We start from the raw sequence: 27,013 nt of genomic DNA on the forward strand, positions 1-27,013 counted from the left end.
TCGCCTCCAGTGGCAGCAGCTCCTGCTGTGCTACTCTGGACAGAGAAGAAGTTTTGGGCAGCTCCTGCCCCAGCACACGTGGCTCTGGCTTCAGTTCCCAGGCAGAGCGGATAGAAGGCAGCTGGGAACTGGAGTCAGAGCTGGAGCCCCACATGTGGGGGTAGGAGCCTCCCAGCTAAAGCTTCCCCACCCAGAAAGGCACAGCAGGGGCAGGAGAAGAAGCCACTGCTGGTGGTGAGAGTAGCAGAGCAGCACCTGGGCAGCTGCAACCACACTGGGAGCAGCCTTGCCAGTAAGCTGTGTGTGTTGTCTGGGGCTGGGTCAGTAGGCACAGGCAGGAGTGAGCAGGGTTTAGCCTTGTGGGGACAGCTATGGACTCTACCTGGGTTAGCTCTGCTGCATGTGCCCCCTCCTCAGCCCCTGGCTGACTCCTGGGATGTAGTGTCAAGGCAGTCCTCCCCTTTTCTGCCTGCCCCCCCCCCCCCCCCCCCACTGGGCAGGGGGTGTGCAGGGAGTAGGTTGCAACTGCCCTGGGCCCTGGCCCCACATGTCCTTGTGCAGACCTGGGGCTCTGCCCCAGCAGCAAATCTGGACCTGTGCTGTCCCCATCCCATGATCCCAGGGTCTCTGTGGAGACTGGCCACACAGCTGGGCAAGGAACTGCTTCCAGGATAGGGGTTTGGATCTTACGGTGGTGACAGCATGGGGCCAGGGCTGGACCAGAGCTGTGATCTGCTCTCTGCATGCCTCTGCCTTCAGAACCTGTGCTCATCACAGGGGGCATGCAGGCTGCAAATGACAGCTTTGCCCCGGGCCCTGGCCCTGCGCTGTCACTGTCCTGTGATCCTGCCCGTCCCATTGCCAAACACCACTTCCTATTTTTCCATTCCCCACTCACTGCGCTCCATCCTGCAACTTCCTGTGGCCCCTGGGGCCAAATAATTGCTCTGATAATTGCACCCCTGCTGTGATTTCATTTGTATTCAAAAGCATTGAAAACCATGTTCTACACTACTACTTACGTCTTATTCTCTGCAGGTGTCTGTTTTATCCATCTACCTACCTGTCCATAAGTGTCTTAAGTATATATTCTTATGTAGTTATCCTACTGTTAGTATATTTCTTACTTTTTGGAGTTCTGACACACTGTTCCTTTATTTTCTAAGCAGCCACTTGTGGGCTAAGATCTCGCGTTGTGCTGCACTGGTCTATTACATGAACCAAGATGGATTTAAATGGCAGTTTTGTAGTGGAGGGTGCACCCCTGTCCAATGCATTGTGGACAGGATGCCCTTTGAGAGTCTCGTAATAAACTTCCCAGCTCCCTGAGAGAGGATCTTGGCTACACGCTGACTTTATGGAAATGGAGGTCTCCTCCCTAGCTTGCTCATGTGGCTTTTGGTTAAGTACAAGTGAGACTCGGGGGCATCTGAACCCCAAGCCTCTGGGCTTGGGCCTGCTCGTAGGATGCCCACTAATGGATTTGGGAGTCTTTGAAGCCCCAAGCTGGAGGATACTTACTGGTTGTAGCGACATGTATGGTGCTTGAATGATTGAATGTTGCTCAGTTGAGAGGATTCAGAACTGATTTGGCTAATTTGACCTGGAATATGAAAAAATTTATAAGTTATATATATTTTTTTTTTCTTCTAAGCGTCATGTACAATAATGTTAAGGAAAAGAAGGCTGTTCTTAAGATGTTGATGCGTGTTCATTAGTTACCCACCTCCTTTTAGAGTTTGGGAAGTTTTTTAATTACCCTGGTGGTTGTATGTATACATTAGTTTTATTTGACTTTAATTGGTGTTTAGTGATGCTTCTTCCCTTCTGAACGAGGAACTGGCCATGGAATGTATATAGAGGAACTTTTCATATGTAATACTGCTTTGCACAGGAGAGACATGGGATGCCTGTTTTGCACTTCAGAGGTAAAAGTGGAGAAGTGGGCCAACTCTTCTGTGGACAGAAGTATGTCATGTATTGTCATCAAGAGTATGGTGAGGTATAATCTCTGACTACACACCTATGCAAACAAAAACCCATAGTATAACCACTAGTTATAATGGCAAAGCTGTGTTTCTGTGCATCTAACTATTTTATGTTTCTCAGTGAGAGTAGTGACTGAAATTCGGTGTGCCACATTTGGAGTGCTTTGTTAGCATACTGCACTGGTGTAATAATATTGGCAAGCACACTTGTGTAGACCCAATTTTTGCAATCTAGCGATACCCTCTTACAATGAGAATTGCAAATAGAGCAAATGACTTGGTTTCATCTTTATCCATAGGTTTCTCTCTCGACTGTGGCTAATCTGTTTTCCTCTTCTTTGGTTTTGATTTAATTAAAGCATCATAAATTCTAGCTTACATCATAACCAGAAATGTTTAATTGTCTTAACTGATTAGTTTTTTTAATAAAAAACCTACATCAAAGCCACGCTTGTCAGATTTTGTCTAAAACCTACTTGGGTTAAAAAGACCCCTTTTATTCAGATCTTTCAGTTGTATGTATTTAGCAATATCTGCTTACTGTAGTTAGGAAAAAACCAGATTATTTTCCCTTTTACTTCTATTAGCACTGCGATGCCAGCACAGTTAAAATAGTATGCATTCTTGGGTATCCTCAGTAAAGATGTTTACCAAGTTCAAATTACACTTATACAAATTCACTGAATGCCCTGGGGTTACACAGATGTCAATGAGTCATAATTTATCTTGCAGGACTGCTTGCTTTTGGTGAACAAGAAACAAACAACCCTTGACTTTGATAAGCTTGCAGGGATGATAGTTAGGAGTGAAAATGCTTTCTCTGTTAAATAAATGAACTGGCTTTTTGGCAAACAAAATAAAAAAACAAACCTTAAGTCACTTTTTGTAATACAATTGCTCTCAAAGAAATTTCTGTCATTTGTAGGAAAGTAACAAAGTATGTTTGTCCATTAACATGTATAATGTAATACCTGAAAGAATATACAACTTAAAGGATTTCAGGCTGAAGTAACATGACACTGACTTCACAATAGTGAAGATGCTAATTGTCTTACATTGTCTAACTAGAAAATTGTGGAAGTTTCATATAATTTCAGTAAGTTTTTTTTTTTTTTTTTTTTTTTTTTTTTTTTTTTTTTTGCACTATGTTACTTTACTAGATTCAACTTGCAGTGTAAACCAATGTAAACAGTGTTCAGACTGCGTGTCCTAGAAGGATTTTTTTTAAGCACCATAACGGTATAGCAAAGATAGTCTACACAATTTATTTCTTCTTATCTGGTGCATTTGGCTGCATCACTTGGTATAGAGTTTTACGTTTTTATTTGGCTGTGCATTCATTTTGTAATAGTGCTTTGATTCTCTTGCAGACTATGAGCTGTCTAACTTGTGGAGCTCCTAACTTGAGCATTAGTCTTGAAATAAAAATGCTATCTTTCATCCTTTTTGTTTTTCAAAGGACAGTATGATTTAAAAAAAAATTTTTTTTTACTAGCTTTTTTTCAAGTTCCCATTTTAAAATAGAGGAAATAGAATGGTCAGTGCTGGCAGTTAATTTGGTTGTCCTTTATTCTTTGCTCATTCACAGATATTGAAGAACAGCATCTCAGATTTTCACCAAGCAGAAGAATTAAATCGCACTGAAACCTACATCACCAAAAAATCACACCCTCTGTTTTTCTCAGGGGTGGATTAAACCTAGCAAATTGTATGTGCTCTGTGCAAGACCCATAGGGGGTCCTCCCTACTTGCTGGCTCTTTCCCAGTCCCACTTTGCCTCCTGTCTTGCCTGCCAGGAGTTTTGATGTTGGTGGGGAGGGGTTCTCAAGGCCAATTTTCACCTCCTGGGTAGTCTTAATCTGTTCAGGCAGGCCAGCCCTACCTGGGGCTTATGCCCTCTTACTGTGCTTCCCCCCTTTAAGGGAATATTCCTGTAGGTTTTGGGGGTGAGGCTTGTCAGTGTTTTGGCTGCCACAGCCTTAGCCCCTCTTCCTCACCAGCCAAACCCTTTGCTTAGCCTCCAGAGTTTGGTTTTGCCTCGACGGCAGCCACCCCATCTCGAGGCCCGCTTGCACTTTTAACAGTCTCTGTCTTAGGGCCTGATTTCTGTTGCTCAGTTGCAGGGGAGTGCACACAAGCCTCCCTGCCAGTGGCCGCCTCTACCCCTATAGCCATAACCCAGTCCTCTGGTCAATTTAACCAAAAAGTAAATGCAAACACAACAGCTGTGTAACAAAAATCCTTCCCAGCTCTGGGTTAGTACTTTGCTGCAAGCTATGACTTCCCCTTGGCTTTTCCCTTGCAGCTCTCTGGGACAACTTGGGCATCCATTAGGCCATGTCCTGTGGCCACCTTAAGCAGGAACTCCTTTTCCTACAGGGCCAGACTGCCCCTCCTGCTCAGAGACTGGATTTATATTCCTCAGCCCAGCCCCCTTCCAGCCACCTGATTGGCACTTATGTCTCTCTTCCCTTGGGGCCAAATGTAGCCAGTTTCTTCATTAGCTGCCTGATCCCTGGTTCTTTATCTAATTAGGCCCTCTTAGTGACAGAGGGAGGGGTTCCCATTACACTGTCTGCTAACTAGCCACCTTTTACATGATTACTGTTGAGCTGGCTATGGTCCCCAGATATATCCATTTTTAAAGGAAAGGGTAGTTTTTAAACACATGGAGGATATTCTTAAAATATAATAACCTTAATCTCTTCTGAAAAACTTTGTGATACACATATGATAGATTGCATGGCTCCTTTATGTGCATTAGGAAGGCAAGTTGTCTGATCATGTTCTGAGCTCCGATTTTACCGAAGACCCTCTTCTAACAAATTAGTTAAAGTCTGTGCTTGGAACGACTCTTGCTTCTCAGGTGGAAAATAATGCTAAGGCATTCTTCATTTTGTTCTGTGTATCTAGTTCTCTAAACTGAGCTTTATCTTCCTATTGTGGTAAATGTTTTCCTTTTCCTGTGTGATGCTTAACTTTTTCCATGAACATTTGCAGTCCTGTAGCTTCTTTCCTTCTTTGTTTCTTACCTTACTATCTATGTTGATACTTAAACTTGAAAGGAGAAAATATTTTTCTAGAGGAGCATCTAACAAGAAGAGCATCCATCCTATTTGAAAAGCTGGAAATTATAAAGTGTGCTTTCCTGCAGTTTATAGATTCATAGATTGTAAAGGGCTGGAAGGGACCTCAGAAGATCATCCAGTGAACAAGGAGTTGGCTCAAAGGGAATCTACAGTGGATTATGGAGAAAAGTGAGTTCCCTGACTGGAGAACAATAACTGGTGGTGTTCTGCTGGGAATTGACCTTTATTTAATATTGTTAGCAGTGACTAGCACAGAAACTAGATAGATATATGCTCATGAAACTTGAAAAGGGTATAGACAATGAAGAAGACAGTCAGATTATTTTATTTCTAATACTCCATGCTACAAGATGATCTAAATCTTCCTGTTTAATAAAGTTTAACAGTTTGTAAAGTCATGCACTTGGGGACCAAAGTTCTTTTTGGTTCTTAAGATGGCTGTATTGTAGGCCAAAGATGACCAAGTAGCATTTGGGTATATTCATCAACCAGAGGAGTTGTCAGTTTAGTGTAGCTGCAAAAAAGATGCAGACCTGTGGTTTATTAGGCAGCACGTAATCAGTACAGATAGGGAGGGTACTAGTGCCTGTGTCAATACAAGACCACATTTAGAATACTGTGCTCAGTTCTGGTTGCTGATATTTAAAAAACAATCAAACCCAACAACAGAAACTCCCCATGAATTTAGGCTGGAATGGGTACAACAAAGATACTGTATTTTCTTGCCTACAGAACTCACCTTTTCCCCCCGAAATGGGATTTGTTTGTTATGTGAGGAAGCTGACTTTCTGCCCAGATATGGAAGCATCCTGTTTTGATTCCTTCTGTACAGTACAGCAGCCATGCAATCACTGTTTAGGCAGCTGAAGGAGTTTGACATATTGGCTCACTTTTCTTTACAGGTGTCAACAATCGATCATCTCTCCTTTTTTAATGGTCTTGATGGTCCACTAATCCAGCTAAGATTTTTTTTTTTTTTTTAGGGCAATTTTGTTGTTCACTAGCTGCTCCTGGTCTGTTTGTTTTACAGACATTTTAGCTCAAAGATGCTCAGCCCCCAGCCTATAGGTCAAATCCTGTCTGCGGAGCCATGTCATGTGGCTCATAGGGCTCTCCAAATGTCTGGAAATTTAGGAGCAGTAGCTGCTTTCTAGTTGCTAAATCTTTGGACCAGATAACTTGGCCCTATACACCAGACAGTCCCAGCACCTGGCCGCAGACACTGACCCTTCATGGGTTCTGACCCATGAAGCAACCCCATGTCACTCATTTGGCCTGTGGGGCCAGAATATTGTATGTCACTGCTTTAGCTCTTTTCAGAATCATAGATCCACCCATGGAAACCAGTCTTCAGGAACAGCTAGAGAGTAAGCTTTAGTTGTACAGAAAATGGAGGATGAGTTAGTTGAAGACTAGGCTCACTCTCTCTCCCCTATGCAGCTATGACTTGAAAAATCTTTCTTCGTTCTGCCTTCTCAAAAACAAGGTGTGCATCTTATTTGGTAGCATGTAGTATCCAATAAAATATGGTAGTGAAGGGAATGGAGACTTTTTCTTGTAACATATTAAAGAAGTCTGCTTTGTTTACCTTAACAGGGATAGGATTATTGTTATTTTTACACACACATTCAAGGTGAATGTTACAGAGGGAGAAGAGCTTTTTGGGTTGGAAAACTGGCCCACTACAAGATCAGATGGCTATACTCTGGCTATCAATACATTTTGATTAGAAAATAGAATTCTACCACAGGGATCATCTTCCAGCTTTTTTGATCAAAGTAATAGGGGAAGGAACCAAAATCTATTTAAGATTGAACTTTGTAAATTTATGGAAGGTGCACTATGATAAGATAGGAGATTCTTTATTCAAGAATCAGTGCATGGCTTGTTTGGCAATCAGTGTATGAATGCAATGCATGGAAATATTTGCAATCCCCATGTTTAGGTGTAAAGAAGCCCTCTTATAATATTGGTAGGCTTTTGGTAATCCCATTCTTCAGCGATTTTGCTTAATACCTATTGGGCCAGAAAGGACTTTTTCCCCTGTGGGGGGGGGGTGGAGCAGGAGTGCGTGGGGGAAGGCAGCATCTGAGGTGTTTCTGCCTTCTGAAAAGTGGGATATTGGCCACAGCTGAAGTTAGGGGGTTTTTTGTTTGTTTGTTTGTTTGTTTGTTTGTTTAACTGGCTTGAATGGTAACTCCTCATCAGTTCTTCAACTGAGTCGTCTTCTGGCTTGCAGTCTTGCTCTTTTATTCAGAGCCATAATGATTACCAAATCTGGGGTCAGGAAGATTTTTTTTTTTTCCCCCCTCCCTGGGGCACTGATGAGGGCTGTAGTGTCTTTGGACTTTGCCTCATGGTACAGAACTTTTCCTGTAGTTACTTGAGCATATGTTAATTATTGCCCTGTCATTGTAGTGCCTGTACACTGACAGTGTCCTTGTCTCCTGGTTTGGGGTGCTGTAGAATCATGATATTTCTGGTTTTGTCTTATGTAGTTGTGCTTGAAAGTTTGAAATGGTGGTTTTGAGAGAACCTCGTATTGCTTGCAAACACAGGGATCTGATCTGAATAGCCCAGAAGGTCCCTTCTAATCCTGTGTTCTTCATTGTATTGACTATGCTGTTGCTCACAGCATATTGGACTATGGTAGTGTTTGGTATTGTGTCAGTTAAGTGCAACTTTAACGTTGGTCAGAAGTATCATTTCAGTCAAATCACACCTTACAGAATGTAAGGTTGCCTTGTTAGATGGGTTGGGTAGCCCTGTCAACCAACTCAAATTTCCACAAATATCCTTGAGAATCATTACACAGGTCATGAGATAAAAATGCCAGAATTCAGTCCAAGCAACGTCTTGCATTTTGCTACAGACACACTGGTGCTGCCAATTATTCTCCTATTGTAAGTTATGCCTTTTAAGGGCTTAAAGTGGTCTAGTTGAAATTGATGGAAAATGACTGAAATGGTTTCAGAATCAAGCCCTGGATATGGAGAGAGGATTTGTTATACTTTCTGACAAATGGAAGGCTTCATGTGTGGCCCATGTCTAGAAGAAGGTGGGGATTGTACAAATACAATGGAAATGGGAATGAAATAAGATGTTTACTTGGTCTATTCTAGAGACTGGAGAGGAGTAGAGAAATTAAGATGTCTGTTTTCTGTTCCTTTGAGACCCTGAGATTTTTAGGTACAGCTTTAAGTATATGAGGTTTTTAAATTCAAACTGGCTTTTTTTTCCCTTCGTCTTCCAATGAATCACTCTGTTTAAGGCCCCTAGCAAATGTTATACTTAAGACATCTGAAATAGTAACCTAGCCACATGTTAATGCCATTAATGGCATGATAAAAGCAAGGAATAAGTTGCAACATTTTTGCAAAAAAGATTGTGCAAGAGCTGTGGCTAGCTTTCCCATCATGCCTTAAATAGTCCATGTGGCCAGGCATCAGCTGATCAAGACTCCCAGTCAAAGGCTGCTATGCTCAAGGACAGGCTGGGGATACAGACTGACCTGGACAGGTTTGCAAGGTGGGCAGATCAAAACCTGATGATGTTTAATATGGAGAAATAATCTGCAATACACTTACAGGCTTTGTGGTGCTACACTCAGCAATATGACAACTCAGAGAGACCTGGGGGTTGTGATAGACCACAGAATGAATGTGAGCCACCAACATGCCATAGCTGGCAGAGCAAACAAAACACTGGCATATATCTACTGATACATTTTAAGCAAGGCTAAGGAGGTCATTCTCTTGCTCACTTGGTCTTGGTGAGCCTGCAGCTAGAGTACTGTGTCCAGTTCTGGGCACTGCCCTTCAGAAAGGATGTGGAGAAGCCTGAGACAGTGCAAAGGAGGGCTGGAGAGCAGGTCATATGAGGAGAGGCTGAAAGACATGGACTGTTCAGCCTGAAGAAAAGAAGACTTAGAGGGGACTTGGTGGCAGCCTATAAGTATATTAGGGGCATACATCAGGGCCTAGGGGAGTATCTGTTTACCAAGGCACCCCAGGGGAAGACAAGAACCCATAGACACGAACTGCTTGAAGATCAATTCAGATTGGACATAAGGAAAAACTTATTTATGATTCAAGTGATTAGGGTCTGGAACAGACTCCCCCCAGATGTGGTACGGTCACCCACCCTAGAGATCTTTAAAAAGATCTTGACACCCATCTTGCTGGGGTCATCTGACCCTAGCAGTCTTTCCTGCCCAAGTGCAGGGGGGCTGGACTCGACAAGCTGTGTTGTCCCTTCCAGCCCATAACGTCTATGAATCCCTGAGACTGGGAGCACCAATCAGTTGACCGCTGCTTCCAGCCTTGGGAGGCATACCAGAACCCTTTACTCAGATGCACCCCCTGAGGTCAGGAGCACCAATTAGCTTATTTCTGCTCTCAGTCTAGAAGGTGCATCTGATGTGTCCCTTGGCTCCAGTGTGTTCCTGAGGTTGGAATCCATGATCAGCTGCTTCTTCCAGTCATGGGGATGCATGGGGCCCTTGACTCTGCTGCATCCTAGAGTCTGGGAGCGCAGATCAGCTGATCAGGTCTCCCAGCCTTGGGGGTGCTTTAGTCAAGGGGTATGGTATATCCCCGAGGCTGGGAGCAGCAGTTAGCTGATTGGTGCTCCCAGACTCAAGAGTGCTGTGGGTGCCAAGTATAGCCAGAATGGGGCCGTGATGGAGTGGAATTAGGCACAAACGCATACTGGTTGAATTGAAAAAGAACTTTACTTACAAACTGACGTACAGGGACTTGTGTTGATGCACACAGTGTAGGCATGCTCCGTACAGGTTACAAACAAAAGAGAAAACTGGGTGGAACGCCGATGTTTCCGAGCATGTGGGGTGCGGGGTACGTCGGGACGGTCATTGACGGGGAGTGGTTGGTGGTTGATCAGGCCTCCAATTTTGCTCCGAGGTACACGAGGAACTCGTTCCCAACGTACACGCGGAGTTCTCCGACTTGGGCAGAAACTACCCAAGCTTTTATACAGCTAGTGAGCCAATTGCTAGCCGCCAGGTGCGAATAATTTACAATGAGCCAATCGGTAGCATGCATCCAAACGGTGCAACTGCTAGTTTTGGCGGGAGCTGATCACTGCACCAAGGCTTTTCCCGCCGTAGCGAGGCATCCCTTGCACCAAGTACTCGCATTGTGCTAAGAATTCTGCTGTGTCGAGGCACTTTTAATTACTAAGTACAGACAAGTGCTTTGGAGCCTTTGACTCCAATGTGTTACTGAGGTTGAGAGCAGGATCAGCTCAGTGGCTTGCTACTTGCTGGTGCAAGAGAAGCCTGGACTCTGGTCTTGCATGCAGTGTGAAGAGTGAATGAAGTATGCATTCAAACATATTGCTTAACTTGTATCCTTATGATATGCAGATAGGGAAGCTGAGGCCTTCTCGTAAGGCCTCAGTGGCTGGGCTGGAAGCAGAACTTAAGTGGTTTGAGTGTTTATACTGTAGGTTGCCTCCCCCTTTATAATTTTTATGCAGCAGTTGCCTGTACAATGAGAATATAATCACATACTTCAGTGACCACCAAACAGCCATTCAAACAAGTGCTACTTAAGACGTTTCAGAATGTATTTCCTCTTGTCTTTTGAGATCTGTTGATGAGATACTGACTCCTTGCCCACAACTTATATTATAGGAGATCTTGATGTCTTGTGAGGTGAAGAAACCTTTTTAGACTCTACACTATTTAATCAACAAACACAAGCTGCGTGTGCAATATCTTGATGAACTTTGATCTAGAGCCTTTGTGGTACTTATCTTCCTCTTTCAGTTTCTGTAATGCTTTAGTTGTTGCTTCTTTTTAAATAGTAACGCTTAAAATCTTTTCAGAAACTTGTGTGGTAACATGATCATTTTCAGTCTTCTCCAGAGACAAATATTTAATGAAGAAGTTTTTCCGTATGTGTTGGGTTTTGCTTCTGTGTCCAGCAGGTGCTAGATTTATTTGTAACAAACTTGCTTAAAGATGAGGATATATTCAGAAATATATTTTGAAATTTTGCATAAAGGTGGGTCTAAATGTATATAAAATTAAAAAATGGTAAATATATAAATTGTTTGCTTGTTATTTCCTACTGTTGTCACTGAATTCCTGTCAATACTTACAAGCTGCATAAATTTTCACATTTCTTTTCAGGTTTGAAGAATAGAAGCATGCTTTCCACTGAGATTTACACTAACATTTGTGATACAGAATGTCTTTAAGTGAGAAGAATAGTGTGGTTTTTGCTTATGAGTCTTCAGTACACAGTACCAATGTTCTACTCGGTCTCAATGGTCAGAGAAAGCAAGATATTCTTTGTGATGTTACTATTTTAGTGGAAGATCAGCGATTTCGGGCTCATCGGGCTGTGCTTGCAGCTTGCAGCAGTTACTTCCTTTCAAGAATTGGCCAGTTGGATGCTGATCTTATCATCACTTTACCAGAAGAGGTGAGTCATTTGAATTGGTATACTTCTGGACAGCACCAAGTATTTCTAATCTATTACATGAAATTCTGTTCTTGCAGTAAGTGTTTTAAATTGAGATTAATTGTACTTACAGGTAAGAGGCTTAGGAGCAGGGAAGGTGCTTGATGAGTGGACACAGCTGCTTCACAGATGATCCCTATTGGGTGTGGACACATTCACCTAAGGAAGTTGAAAAGCCATTTTAAAACATCAAATCAATCCTTTAAAGAGCTGTACATTTTAGAATGCTCAATACTTGCAGTATTACAGCTCAAGTTCAGAAAATATCTTGTAAAACATGGAAATTCATCTTTTCCCCCACTAGCAAGGGTTTCAGATGCCACATAGGTGTTCAAGAACACAGAGCTTCATGTGTGACAAGGGAATACGTCCAAATCAGTCAATGCTGTAGTTAAGCAATGTGAAAACTCTGCAACTCCATGGTTTGATGGTGGTGGCTATGTTGAAACAAAGTCACGCCACTTAACAAATTTATGATTCATGTTTCTTCAAAATTTGTAATGGTGAATGTTCAGTTATCCATAGCAATCCAAGTAAGTATGACAACTCTAAATAAATATGTTGCCATATTTACAGTAATTTTGAAAGCAAATAAGAAAACTTGCTGTTCTCTCTTCTCTTCCCACTCATGTCTCCACCCCAGACACTTTTTAGCTGTTTGAATTACTACTGATCTTTCCTTAATGTAAATGGAAAAGAAAGCATATAGAGGTGACCTCTCCCTCTCCCTCTGTCTCATTTTAACAGTTAAAAAAAAAATGCTGATGCATTTAGGGAAAATAAATAGAACATTGATTTTCATGTTGCCTTTTTAAGGGAGAAGATGGTTAACTACATGTTTCATACTTCTAAGAAGTGACAGGTGAAACAATAACCTTGCTTATGTTCTTAGTTTTGCTATCTTAGATTTTACGTAGTATTCAGCAATGTTGCTTCTTTTCCTTTTTTCAGAGATTTATGTTGTAAATTTAGGTACAAGGCACTGACTTGCCAAGAAAATGGTCACTTCCACCTTCTTAAATTGCAGCTGGAAGCCTTATTTTGTACCCTGGTGCAGCTTTACTGTGGCTGGGTAGTAGTTTAGCTACTAAGGCATACAAACACATGCATCTTTTACAAATTAATAATAAACTCTTCCCCATTTAGTCAGTCAGTCATGACAACAATTCCCTCATGTTTTCTTCCTACTCCAGTAACCAACTTGGTATTTATCTTGCTCTCAGTCTTATTTTGGATTCTTGGCAGCTGATGTATGTGGAAGTCAAGGATGAATGAATACATTCAAAACTTACTTACTTTGAATGGCTTGGAAGAAGGCTGCAGCCTTCAGGTGTTCTGATTTGTACAACTGAATGGCAGTAACTTCTCAAACAATTGGAGTCAGACTTAAAGCTTGATAAATGACTAAAATGAACTTGAATGGGTAGTTTTCTGAAAGCTCTTCTGATAGGCATATTTTGGAAAGGAGCCAACAAAAGTGGGGTTGACGCATCTAGTATCTATTAAAGTAGTAGAAAATATAGCGGTCAGTGTCCACATCCTGTTGACCTGGACAGGCCAAATCTTTTTACATTCTAAACTTATCTGTATCCCTAATGTAAATGACCAAATAGGTACTGATAACATAACGCTATGTGTAATCTGCTGCAAAAAGCTCTAATTTCTTGCAGTAGTTGATTCTTCAGCTTTGAAAGGTATCTACAGTTGGAAGGGAAAGCAGAAACAAGCTGTAGATAATGGTTGTGGTATAAGGCTAGTTCTGCCTTTGCTTATATGATGGAGATTTTTCAAGTTGGTTAAATTTGATAGTTGAATTGACTACCTCTTAGGCATAGTAGGCAGTTGATCTTATTGTTGCTTGTAAAAGTAAATTATCAAAATGCTTTATTGGCAAATGAGTTGGAAACCACATTATTTGCTCAATGTCGCATTGTGAGCCAAAGTCTGTTTATGGTAGGTTTCAGAATAACTTTACTGATAGAAGAACAGAGTCTGATTAGAACTGGAAAAGCTGGCTCACGCTCACGCTCTCCTTTAGTTTAGTAAAACTGCCCATTCCTTCCAAACAAGACTCAATTGAAAGTTACAAGTGCAAGTCAGTTAACTTAGGCAGATTTAAATTGTGGTCTGGTCTTATCCAGGCTATAAGAATAGAGTGCTTTTAGGAAAAGGTAGAATTCTATAAATTTTATATAACCATGCCTTAATTTAGTTGCTTAATTAAAATGCAGATTAGGAGATAAGCAACTGCTCGTAAAATGTTTTACACCGTTTTTACTAGTGTTTGTTTCAAGCATGGGAGAAGATTGCTCTTCATGTTATCTATCCTTGCTTTATTCTCTCGAATGGTACCATGGGTGGATGGGGGTGTATGATAGGTTGTTAGAGCTAAAAACAAGTGGGCTAAAATGTATCATCAAGAAGGTCCTAAAAAAGTAAGACTGCAGAAGTGATATTTTTATTTGATCATGAGAACATGCAGTGAAATCTTAGATAGTGTATCAGTTGCTAAGTTCAACTGACTTAGTTTCAGTTTAATCATCTCTCAACCTACCATGTCTGACTCTTATCAGCTTCCAGACTGGGACATCATTCTTATGATGTAATGCAGGGTTGCTCAACCCCAGGCCTATGGGCCTGATCCAGCCCCCATCTGATGTGTGCATCTTCCCACATGTATATGGGGTGCCCTGTGGCCTGTAGCCGTGTGTGCTAGGTCGGGTATGTAGGGGCTGTGTAAGGCAAAAACATTGAGCACCGTGTCGGGACCCAGGGCAGCCGGCCAGCAGCTCTCCCTGACTCCCACCCGGGCAGATAAGGGTCCGGGGCTTTAGAAGGCTGTCAGGCGGGTATTTGTGATGCGTGGAGTGGAATTAATTAGGCAGACGCTTATCGGTTGTAAAGCAAGATTGTTTATTTACATCAAGGTGGTGTAAGACGGAGGTCAGAGATACTTAGTTATAGCTTAGAGATCGTTATTTTAGTTATTTTGTAGATATATATACGGGCCGACGGTCGGCTTATCGGGCATGCGGGGCAAGGGTATGTCAGGGAGGTCGTGGCGGAAAGACGCTGACAACTGATTAAATTGTTAGATTTATTCCAAGGTGTGGGCAGAGTTGTCTTTGACTTTGTGAAAAATGTAAGCGGGTTTTGTTTGTATGATAGGCAATTGTTTTTTGTCACGTCATAAATCTAATTAGAATCGCCAGTTATCTAGCGGTCTTTGTTAGGGTGTTATTTCTATAGGGTTATTTTTTGTTTTTTTTGACAAATTATAATGATTTATATAAAGCAAAGAAGGCAAAAGTTTTTATCTCTGTTAGTGACGCAGCAATAAATTTTTTTGACATGCGCAGAAAAAAAGCGGTTATTATCATTATTGTTAACCCTTAGTTAATCTAGTATAGAAAAAACTGTTTTAAATGGTTATTATTTGTTTGTGACATGGGCACTATTTAATTTGGTTGTGACATGCCCCCTTGTCCATGGCACAGCAAGTAACATCATGTTTATGTATAGACCATTTTGTTTATCATTGTTAGTGTTTGGCAAGCGGGTGTATATAAAAGCAAAAAGCATGGTTAATTTTGTTTTGAGATATTGTAAAATCTAACAGCTAAAATACACAAATGTATTAGCAATTAATAATAAAAGCATAATGAAGGGTATTAATAAGTTAAGGAACCATGATCACGTGTCTCACCCAAACCAACGGAAGAGGTCTGATAGCCAACCTTGGCCTATATCCGAGAGTCGGTTTGGCGTTTTTTGTAATTTTTTTTAAATTTTTTTAAGACTGTCGAAACGCATCAACCTTGTCACGTATTATTATTTGCTTTTTCTCTCAACGATTTGACGCTTCCTGTTCTCTATCCACCTATGACATATAATAAGTCTTTATATTTGTCTCGTGTTTTTTTGTGTTTTAGTTAAGAAACCAAACTAAAAAGGCAAAATTTTCTCTTTTTTTTTTCTCTCTTATTTAATGTTTTTGTCTATACTCGACCTTTCTGTGACATCCCCCAAACCTTTAGATTGAACTAGCGCTCCTGCTTGCACTAAACACCTATGACTTAGTGGGGCTAACAGAGACCTGGTGGGATTCATCCCATGACTGGGCGGTACATATTGAGGGCTATAGATTGTACAGAAAGGACAGGTCGGGGAAGAAAGGCGGGGGGGGTTGCACTTTATGTCAGTGAGCAATATACATCAACCCTCATCAAGACAGAATCCGAGGCGGAGGAAGTAGAAGGATTGTGGGTTAGGCTACATGGGGGGGCAAGGAGAAAGGGATTTGGTGGTAGGGGTCTGTTACAGACCCCCACACCAAGGGGAAGAAATAGATGCGGGGCTCCTGAGGCAACTCTCGGAGACCATAAAAGCTAAAGAGGCGGTAGTCATGGGGGACCTAAACTACCCGGATATCTGCTGGGAGACGCAGACAGCAAGGTCCCATCGCTCACGCAGGTTTCTAACTTGTGTACAGGACCTCCACCTGACACAGGAGGTGTATGGTCCCACTAGGGGGAATGCCATACTGGATCTGGTATTGGCAACGGGAGATGACATGATAGGGGACCTCCAGATCGGTAGCTATCTGGGAGACAGTGATCACCTTATGATAGAATTCAACATAAGACGGCGAGTGGGTAAGGTAACTAGTAGGGTGAAAGTGCTAGACTTTAGGAAAGCTGATCTCATTGCACTCAGGCGATTAGTCAAGGAAGCACTGCAGAGTAGGAGTTTTGATGGGATGGGTGCCCAAGAAGGGTGGCTGTGCCTAAAGGAAACGATCCTTTGGGCACAAAGCAAGATGATCCCCGAGCGAGGCAAAAGAGGGAAAGGGGCCAGGAGGCTTCCATGGCTGACCAGAGAAATCCAGGGCAGCCTAAGGGCCAAAAGGGGAGCACATAAAAAGTGGAAACAGGGTGAGATCACTAAAGATGAATATACCTCCTCTGCTCGTGCTTGTAGGGAGGCAGTTAGGCGGGCCAAAGCTACCATGGAGCTGAGGATGGCAACCCAAGTAAAGGACAACAAGAAATTGTTTTTTAGATGCATAGGGAGTAAAAGGAAGGCCCAGGGAGGAATAGGACCCCTGCTAAATGGGCAGAAGCAATTGGTGACAGATAGAGGGGACAAGGCTGAACTCCTCAACGAGTTCTTTGCCTCAGTGTTCCTAAGTGAGGGGCACGACAAGTCTCTCACTGGGGTTGTAGAGAGGCAGCAGCAAGGTGCCAGACTTCCATGCGTAGATCCTGAGGTGGTGCAGAGTCACTTGGAAGAACTGGATGCCTTTAAGTCGGCAGGCCCGGATGGGCTCCATCCCAGGGTGCTGAAGGCACTGGCCGACATCATTGCAGAGCCACTGGCGGGAATATTCGAATGCTCGTGGCGCACGGGCCAAGTCCCGGAGGACTGGAAAAGGGCTAACGTGGTCCCCATTTTCAAAAAGGGGAGGAAGGAGGACCCGGGCAACTATAGGCCGGTCAGTCTCACCTCCATCCTTGGTAAAGTATTTGAAAAAATTATCAAGGCTCACATTTGTGAGAGCCCGGCAGGACAAATTATGCTGAGGGGAAAACAGCATGGGTTTGTGGAGGGCAGATCGTGCCTGACCAACCTAGTCTCTTTCTATGACCAGGTTACGAAACGCCTGGACACAGGAGGAGGGGTGGATGTCGTATACCTGGACTTCAGGAAGGCCTTCGATACGGTATCCCACCCCATACTGGTGAACAAATTAAGAGGCTGTGATGTGGATGACTGCACAGTCCGGTGGGTGGCGAATTGGCTAGAGGGTCGCACCCAAAGAGTCGTGGTAGATGGGTCGGTCTTGACCTGGAAGGGTGTGGGCAGTGGGGTCCCGCAGGGTTCGGTCCTTGGACCGATACTCTTTAATGTCTTCATCAGCGACTTGGATGTGGGAGTGAAATGTACTCTGTCCAAGTTTGCAGATGACACAAAGCTATGGGGAGAAGTGGACACGCCGGAGGGCAGGGAACAGCTGCAGGCAGACCTGGATAGGCTGGACAAGTGGGCAGAAAACAACAGGATGCAGTTCAACAAGGAGAAATGCAAAGTGCACCTAGGGAGGAAAAATGTCCAGCACACCTACAGCCTAGGGAATGACCTGCTGGGTGGCACGGAGGTGGAAAGGGATCTTGGAGTCCTAGTGGACTCCAAGTTGAACATGAGCCGGCAGTGTGACGAAGCCATCAGAAAAGCCAATGGCACTTTATCGTGCATCAGCAGATGCATGAAGAATAGGTCCAGGGAGGTGATACTTCCCCTCTATAGGGTGCTGGTCAGACCGCAGTTGGAGTACTGTGTGCAATTCTGGGCGCCACACTTCAAGAAGGATGCGGATAACCTGGAGAGGGTACAGCGAAGGGCAACTCGTATGGTCAAGGGCCTGCAGACCAAGCCCTACGAGGAGAGACTAGAGAAACTGGACCTTTTCAGCCTCCGCAAGAGAAGATTGAGAGGCGACCTTGTGGCTGCCTATAAGTTCATCACGGGGGCACAGAAGGGAATTGGTGAGGATTTATTCACCAAGGCGCCCCCGGGGGGTTACAAGAAACAATGGCCACAAGCTAGCAGAGAGCAGATTTAGATTGGACATTAGGAAGAACTTCTTCACAGTTCGAGTGGCCAAGGTCTGGAACGGGCTCCCAAGGGAGGTGGTGCTCTCCCCTACCCTGGGGGTCTTCAAGAGGAGGTTAGACGAGTATCTAGCTGGGGTCATTTAGACCCAGCACTCTTTCCTGCTTATGCAGTGGGTCGGACTTGATGATCTATTGAGGTCCCTTCCGACCCTAACATCTATGAATCTATGAATCTATTAATGTTGTTTTTTTTAATAATTTAGAGCTTTTTATTTAAAACATTATGACTTGGCTTCACTGCGTAAAGTTTTGAATAGGCTTTAAAACAAAACAAATATGTATAAGATTATTAACAGGAAAAGAAAAACCATAAAATGAATCGTTAGTTGTGTTTTTGGCCTATAATGACAGAAGGTTTAGGATCGAGTTGGAGGTTTTGAAGTCAGCTCTGTTTGCTGAGAAATCTGTTGGTAACAGCAGGAATAGAGCGACGACCCTGCTTGTGACATATGAGCAGGCGGTCATTGTGTCGTCGACTCAGGTGTGTTGTAGGTTGGTGTTTGGTGATTCTTGCGATTGGGCAGTTATAGATTGTTTTTTTGTTATCGCTGGGCCTGTAAGGGGACAAAACAAACAAAGAAAAGGGTGGCCATACTCGGTGAACAGCATGGCGGCGAGTTAGCCAGTTGTGATGAGCTATGATGAACGACCAGGTTTGATCGCCTTTTAGGAGCACAGAGTAGGAGTCAGGATATTGTTTGGGTTCGCAGATGACTTTTTTGTGCACTCGCGGATGCGGTTGACGATGGTGTGGTGTTTATGGGTGAGTTTCGGCTTTTATGGTTGGGGCTTTTGAAGCGCTAGTTTATAGATGTCCCCTTTAAGTAGTTGTTTGTTGTGGCAGACTGCGGTGTTATCTGGAGTGTGTTGTTAGGCGTGGGTGCCTCCGGGGCCCGGACCGGTTGGCGGGATCGGTCGAGATTGGTAGCCTAGTATATGTGTTAGTTGTTGTTGTCCCGCATCTCCTAAGACGTGTAGCTGTTGTTTGGTAAGCGTGAAGTGGTTTAGGAGGAACTCAAACATGGCTCTTTCCTCCGGTGTTTTTTGGGGTGGCAGTTTTGATTTTTTTTTTGTAAGTTGAATTGGGAATGTCTTGGCCTTTGGTATTTGACTGGATATGTAGTAAGATAGCTTACTGCTATGGCTGAGTTTGTGGTTGTTGATTTTATAAGGGCTTGTAGTTGTGGAAGTTGACTTAAAAGATTTTTTGTTGGCTGAGTAACAAGCAGGTTGAGGAGAAGGCGAAGGTTGATGGTATCCTCTTTTTTATAAATCTCTATGTATGTTTTGATGATGTTAAGGGTGGTGGTGGTGGTGGTTGCACTCTCTGGGTTGGTTATTTGTTTGGTTATTGTTATAGGATGAGCAGCAGCTGTAGTTGTTATTGTGTTTGATGGGAGGATTGGATTTTTGTTCGTTGCCCCCTCCCTGTGGTATGGAGGTGGGGTCGTTGGGAGCGACGTCATCTTAGGGGCGGGGTAGCTGGGTGGAGTCCCTCCTGTTTTTTGTGGCTCCGCCCTTCTTTTTTAGGTCCTCCGGGCAGCTCATATTTTTTTCGGTGCCATTTTTTGGTGGCAACAGAGGGTTTTGGCACACTGTCATCTCAGCAGCAGCTTTGTTGACTGTAGCTAACTGGGTTTTTAAGTTTGTATTTTTATATCGTAGGAGTGATATTATATTAATCATCTTTTTTTTGTTCCACTCGGAGCTTGCCCACTCCTTTCCAACTCCCTCCTCTCCTCTCAGCGAGAAGTAGCCGCTGACGCACCCTGTCTTTGCTCCGCTTGCTTGGTGATAAGCGATGTGGGCCCATAATTTATCCGCGTTATTTATGTAGCGCCCCCCACTACATCAGGGGCAGTTTTTAATTAATTCCCACTCTATCACATTTCCCCTTGATCCTGTTCGTGACACCATGTCGGGACCCAGGGCAGCCGGCCAGCAGCTCTCCCTGACTCCCACCTGGGCAGATAAGGGTCCGGGGCTTTAGAAGGCCGTCAGGCGGGTATTTGTGATGCATGGAGTGGAATTAATTAGGCGGACGCTTATCGGTTGCAAAGCAAGATTGTTTATTCACGTCAAGGTGGTGTAAGACGGAGGTCAGAGATACTTAGTTAGTTACAGCTTAGAGATCGTCGTTCAGTTATTCTGCAGATATATATATATACGGGCCGGCGGTCGGCTTATCGGGCATGCGGGGCAAGGGTACGCCAGGGAGGTCGCGGCGGGAAGACGCTGACAACTGATTAAATTGTCAGATTTACTCCAAGTTGTGGGCAGAGTTGTCTTCGACTTTGTGAAAAATGTAAGCGGGTTTTGTTTCTATGATAGCCAATTGTTTTTTGCCACGTCATAAATCTAATTAGAATCGCCAATTATCTAGCGGTCTTTGCTAGGGTGTTATTTTTATAGGGTTACTCCTTGTTTTCTTTGACCAATTATAATGATTTATATAAAGCAAAGAAGGCAAAAGTTTTTATCTCTGTTAGTGGCGCAGCAATAAATTTCTTTTTGACATGCACAGAAAAAAAGCGGTTATTATCATTATTGTTAACCCTTAGTTAACCTAGTGCAGAAAAAACTGTTTTAAATGGTTATTACTTGTTTGTGACATGGGCACTACTTAATTTGGTTGTGACACACCGTTGGTGTAACTCATTTAACAATCCTCTTCACTCTGAAACTAGGGGAATATTACATAGCAGAGGTGCATCGATGTATTGGTCCATGTTGTATTGGCACCAATAGCAGGAAATGACATTATCAGCAGATTGACATTATCGGCAATCTGCTTTATTTAGCTGATGTTACTAATAATGTCACCGATAAATGCCGTGTTCCTGCGCACAACCAGGAGTATAGCTGGAGAGCAGTGTCCAGCTGGTAAGTCTGGGGTGGGGGTGTGTGCAGATTGAGACCCCTGCAATGAGGGAGAGAATAGGGGCTGGGGTAGGTGCTGCCCAGGTGGAGTGGGGTGTAGCATGGAGCCATGGGCAGCTTGACCAGAGGCCTTGGGGGAGGAGACAGGGTGGCTCCCACTGCTGTGTGCAATACCAGGGGAGGAGTGGTGGGGGCATGTTCCCCCTAGATTACTGTCTGGGATGAGGGTGGGTAGCTCACTGGGTCTGGGATGGCCTCTTCCTTGCAGGGGGGCTGGGCCAGGGCTGCGCTCAATGCATGCGGCAGCAGTGCTGGGAGGATGCATATGGAAGGGGGTTGTGGCAGATTTTGGGGTGTTTGCTGCTCGCCCTGTACCCCGTCTCCCCCAGCATCGCCACCACCTGCCCTGACCCAGCCCTCCTGCTAGGAAGAAGCAAATGCATCCCCTGTCCCTGAGCCTGCAGTAGATGGCCCACCCTTGCCCCATGCACAAATCTGGGGGGCATGTGCCCCCCATGCCTCCCCTGGGGGTGCACTCAGCAGCTGGGAGCCCCCAGCTTGCCCTTCCATTCCCCCAGATGAGCCACCCGTGGCTCCATCCTATGCCCTGGCCCGCTCTGTCTGGATATCCCCTGTCCCTGCCCCAGCCCCACTCCCTCTCTACAGGAGCCTCTATCTTGCCCTCCTCCACGTCCCTTCCCATCCCCATGTCCCTTCCTCCTCACAGACTTACTGGCTAGATGCTGCTCTCCATGCTGCCAGGCTGCATATTGGCAGTTGGTTTGGTATCGGCCGATGTGGCTGACTAGTAATCGGCCACCGGTATTGGCCACAAAAACCTTTATCGGTGCACCCGTACCATATAGTTGTTTTATAATTGGGGTTTAGCTTATATGAACTAGTACAATGTCATTTAACTTGCTGGCTTTGCAAAGCCACTGTAGTTAAGCTTGAAATTTAATTCTGTTCCAAGTCACTTAAGTCATGCTAGGAAGCATGACTTTACTGCTGATGATATTCTACTTCCTTTGTAGGTGATATCCAAAGTATTCAGTCCAGCATCATTCAGTCACCCTGAAATATCTGTTCATTATTCTAAGACCTTAGAAGTTGTCTCTCTTGCTATATATAAATAAAATAACTTTTGGTATGAATCTGAAGTGCAGTAAGTGATTCTGCAATACCTTCTTTTTTGGGGACTGTCTCATTCAGCATTAAGAATATGTTTTTGCAGATTAGCTTAATTGATTTTCAGATAGTCCAGGAAAGCACTTTCACTGCCAAATAAAGAATATGCACACTGGGAGTTGTTGCTGAATACCTGTTCTGCAGTAGATAATCCAGACCATTTCCCAGTATATTCAAGCCCTTACACTCAGCTTGTCTGCCTGTCTGTCAAGTAATACATTTTAAATACCACGCTGTGAGCCACCCTTTAGGCACTTATTCCTATAAATCAAAGAAGGTGGCGTTTAACACACGTGAGCGCACTGCTGCACAATAATGTTCTCATTTCTCAAGGTTTTCACCGTAGTTCTATATGTTGACAGTCTGACTTTTGCCCCAATTAGGAAAAAATGAGGGCATATGAACTCTTGATGGGGTGGAGAATGGAGGGTTTTGGTGTAGTATAGAAGGGGGCAGTTGAAGGAATGAGGCAGCTCCCCTTGGTATAGGAAAAATTGTGTCACATGTTGTCCCTAGCACATGTGAAAAGTTTGCCTAGAGTCCCTGAAATTTAGTTGGGTAATTCCTCAGTTTCTAGTGAGTAAAGTATTTTTAAAGATACTGAGTTGGATCTAATTGATTTTAAAAATCTTTTAATTAGTGAATCTGATAATTAATTAATTTACCAAATCTATTATGTCTTTATCAAAAGATTGGCTCCTCTTATGACTTGGGGTTCTTTTATGGCAGTTGAAACATTTTCTAGTATTTCTCATGTTGAGCCTTTCATTCCATTTCAAGGAGAGCTATAACTGTATCTTGCATATTGTTTTTCTGTCACAGAAATCAAGCCGAGCCCACTTTGGGTCACTGTAAAAGCTGAAAAAAAAATGCAGGCGATACTTATGTTGAACCATTCTTGCATGAAACCATTCTGAAACAGCATTTTCTTTGCTTTCCAGAATAATGTATTAGTGGCATCTGTCAGGGCCAAACACATTATCCAACCACTGCTAGTCAGAACACTTTACTTCATAGATTTCTAGAGTCAGAAGAGACCTGGTAGATCATTGGGTCTGACCCCCTGCTCCAGGCAGGAACGAGTGCTGGGGTTAGGTAACCCCAGCCAGATGCCTGTCTAATCTGCTTTGAACCTATCCAGGGTAGGGGAAAGCACCACCTCCCTTTAGAGCCCATTCCATATTTTGGCAACCCTTACCATAAAGAATTTCTTCCTTATGTCCAAACTAAATCTGTTCTCCTTCAGTTTGTGCCCATTACTTCTGTTAACTCTGAGGGGCACCCTGGCAGAGTGTCCCTTATTTCCCTGCTGGCAGCCACAAAATCATCTCTCAGCCTTCTCTTGCGGAGGCTGAAGAGATTCAGATCTCTGACTTCATAGGGTCTTACCTGCAGGCCCTCAACCATATGAGTAGCCCTTCTCTGAACCCTCTCAAGGTTATCCATATCCCTCTTGAAGTGCGGTGCCCAAAACTGGACACAGTACTCCATCTGCAACCTTGCTGTCAATGTGTAAACTTTGTGGAGAAGGCTAGCTTTCACTTTGTTGTGGCCAGATCCACGTGTTTAATGACCCTGAAATAAAGGCTATGGGGTTGCTTTAAATACGCACATACTAGCAGGTTACAGAGAGTTAAAAAGGTGCCAGGACTTGTAGCATTGTAACTGATGCACATTAGGTCTCTATCCCAATTAACTTGCTATGCATTTTTATTTGTCTTCACCCTAGTTTTCATGTCTTAGGCCATCTTTGTCAAAGTACTAGGCACAAAAAGCCAGTCATGGTCAAGTTCCCATTTTGAAATGTTCCAATACCAATGTTGTAGGAGGTTTGAATAAACAATGAGAAACAAGTTAAATGCCCTAAGTTAGATATGACTTTGCATCTGAGTTTCTGGGATTGCATTTTTTCTGGTCTTTCAGATTCAAGCTGTCTTATGTAATGTATGTCTTGGTCTTCAGTCAACAATGATATTTTACATTTTTTAGCAATAGGAACACAGAGCTGAAAAACTGAAAATAAATTGATTGCATTGCAAAATGGAATGCTGCTATAAAATGATAAAATTTTCTCATTTTGGGAACAATTTGAGTGTGATCTTGACAACACACAATTTCTTTAATGCATGTTTTCCCTACACTGTTAACTTCCTTTTTTTTAATGTCTTTGCCCTGACAAGTAGAGGATGTTCTCATTGTGTTCCCCTTCTATTGTGTGCTAAGCCTAGAGAGAACAAGCAGAGTACACCAGTATACTGGTTGGCAGTGTACTGGTGTGCACAAAGAGTATAAGTAATTTCCATGCCACTGTTCTGGGAAGGCTCAGAAACCTTTTATTCAGATTTATTCACTTTGTTTAAAATAACAGTTATGGCTTACAGGAGTGAACCATATATGCTAACATTGTTGGTTTTTTTTCTTTTTTAAATATACAGGTGACACTTAAAGGATTTGGTCCTTTACTTGAATTTGCATATACAGCTAAACTTATTTTAAATAAAGACAATGTGTCTGAAGTCTGCAAGTGTGCAGAATTTTTGGGAGTACATAATATTGAAGAATCTTGCTTTCAGTTTCTCAAATTCAAATTTTTGGACTGTAAATCAGGCCAACCAGAATGTCCCAGAAGGCAGTGTTGTTCATCACGCTGTCAGAAAACAGATGATAAAATTAACCAGGTGGATGAAGGGGACCTAGGTGATGGAGGAGAGGAAGATGTTCAAACCCCTGACTCACAGCTCCACAAAGATGGAGAAAATGCAAAAGTATCATCTCCTGCTTTCCAGGATACCAGTCAAACATGTGATCCTGCTTGTTTAGAAAAGAGTAATGTCTCTGACTTGCCTTCCCTATGTCCAAAATACAGGAAGTTCCAAAAAGCTTTTGGAAGTGACAGGGTTCAGACTACAGAGCTTAGTTCCAGTATTACAGAAGTTCAGGTAATGTCAGCTGCTTCCATTCATGAGAGCAAATCATTTGATAATAATGCCACACAAAAAGCTCAGGAGTGTGAAATTATGCAGCTGGCTGCAAAATATGAAGAGGCTCAGGTAGAAATGGAAGAGGGTGAGGAAGAGGCAGCAAAAGAGGAGGAAATGAAGAGCGATTTGGTGTCTCAGAGTGTCTCCTATCCTGTGGAGAAAATGGATGCTGCTGCTTTTCCACAACACTCTTCTGTTGCACCTCATGGACTTCATCCTGTGCCTTTTTTACATGTATATGAGCAATATGATGATTTAAATTTCAGTGGTATACAAAATAGCACAGTCATAGCAGAAAAAGCTGTAGCGGGTACTGGAGTTGGGTATGACAAACCAATTGAAAACAAAAACAGTGATCTGCTTTTGAAGTCTGACCTGTGCAGTACAGAAAGCATGAACATTCGAACAACCAGTGATCGTAGCAGTGTGGAGAGAGAGGTTGCTGAACACCTAGCAAAAGGATTTTGGAGCAATGTGTACAGTACGGAAACTGCTTGTCAAATGCATTTGTCACCTGCAACAGCAAAAGAATACTCAGAATCAATATATTCAGGGAAAAAGACAGAGTGTCCATGGCTCGGCATCAGGATCAGCGACAGCCCTGAACCGTCTCCTCAAAGAACTTTCACAACTTTGAATTCTGTCAACTGCCCATTTATAAGCACCCTTAATACTGAAGGATGCTCAAACAGTTCAGAGATAAGTAGTGGAGATTATATTCAGGGACAGCAAGCGGAGCAGTGTCCATTTACTTGTGAGATAAGTTTGGGAGAAGAGTCTGAAACTGACACGGAGGGGGAAAGCGAGTCGTGTTCAGCAAAAGAACAGGAATGCGAGGTGAGGATAATCATTCTTCCAGCTCTACTCTAAAGTCTTTTAGACATCATTCCATGTCCTACATAATTAACTTGTTTTTTTCCTTCTTGTTTCTGAACTTTATTGAGAAATGTGCATGCATGCATGCATGTTAATTGCCAGGCCAGCTAATGCTGCCACTGCTCCCCTACCACCAAATTTCTGTACCCGTGAGAGGACTTTGTGGCCAGGATAATTCCATCTTGCATGGAGGACTGAGCTGGTGGGCTGGAGTTGCTCTGTGGCTGGCTCAAGTGCACATGCCTGGAAAGTTGAGCACCACTGGGCTGATTCATAAAACTGGCTTAGAAAAGCTCAGAATTATGTTGCGTACCAGTGAAATAAACATGCAAGATGAGGAAGGGTAGATACTTCAGTATACGAACTGGTTAACATTTTTCAGTGGAACAGCTGTCATCATTAAATTAAGTCAAGTCAAAAAATGGGACAATGACATTTCTGTGAAATTTGATAGGGAAAGGTTAGACTAAGTCAAAATGGTTTAATATTAGTTTAATATATTAAATTTTGATAGAACTCAAAATAGTTCAACAGTTTTAAGATGGAAAATTTCTAGAATATCTTTTTCTATGGGAAAGCTTCAAAAATGTTTTTCCTGTTTTGAAACAGGGAGGAAAAAAACTTGGAATTTCCAGTTTCTAGGATTCCTGTTCAGTATAATATATATATTATTGTCAAATAATACTATAAATTGTTCCTGTAGTTTGAGTTATGATTGTTAATGCAGCCTCAAAAATTACAGGGCATCTCAGGTTTTTGTGGAGCAATTGAACATTCCTGTGGTTTTTTTCCCCCCCTTTCTTTGTGTTTCCATTTCCCAGTTCTCCTGCTACTTTGTTGTCATTG

General features: G+C 43.1%; 1 protein-coding gene across 5 annotated transcripts in view; it reads left to right on the forward strand.

Moving 5' to 3' along the window:
* Nucleotides 1-27,013, forward strand: part of BACH1 (BTB domain and CNC homolog 1) — a 67,868-nt gene that overhangs the window by 12,311 nt on the left and 28,544 nt on the right. For all 5 annotated transcript variants that reach the window (XM_019476389.2, XM_019476387.2, XM_006267166.4 and 2 more), the window contains 2 exons: nucleotides 11,235-11,529; nucleotides 24,746-26,128. In XM_019476389.2, coding sequence (XP_019331934.1) covers nucleotides 11,293-11,529; nucleotides 24,746-26,128 — 1,620 coding nt within the window. In that variant the 5' untranslated portion in view covers nucleotides 11,235-11,292. The remainder of the gene's footprint in view (nucleotides 1-11,234; nucleotides 11,530-24,745; nucleotides 26,129-27,013) is intronic.

The sequence above is a fragment of the Alligator mississippiensis genome, chromosome 1 (genome assembly GCF_030867095.1).
Source record: "Alligator mississippiensis isolate rAllMis1 chromosome 1, rAllMis1, whole genome shotgun sequence".
Taxonomy (NCBI): Eukaryota; Metazoa; Chordata; order Crocodylia; family Alligatoridae; genus Alligator; species Alligator mississippiensis.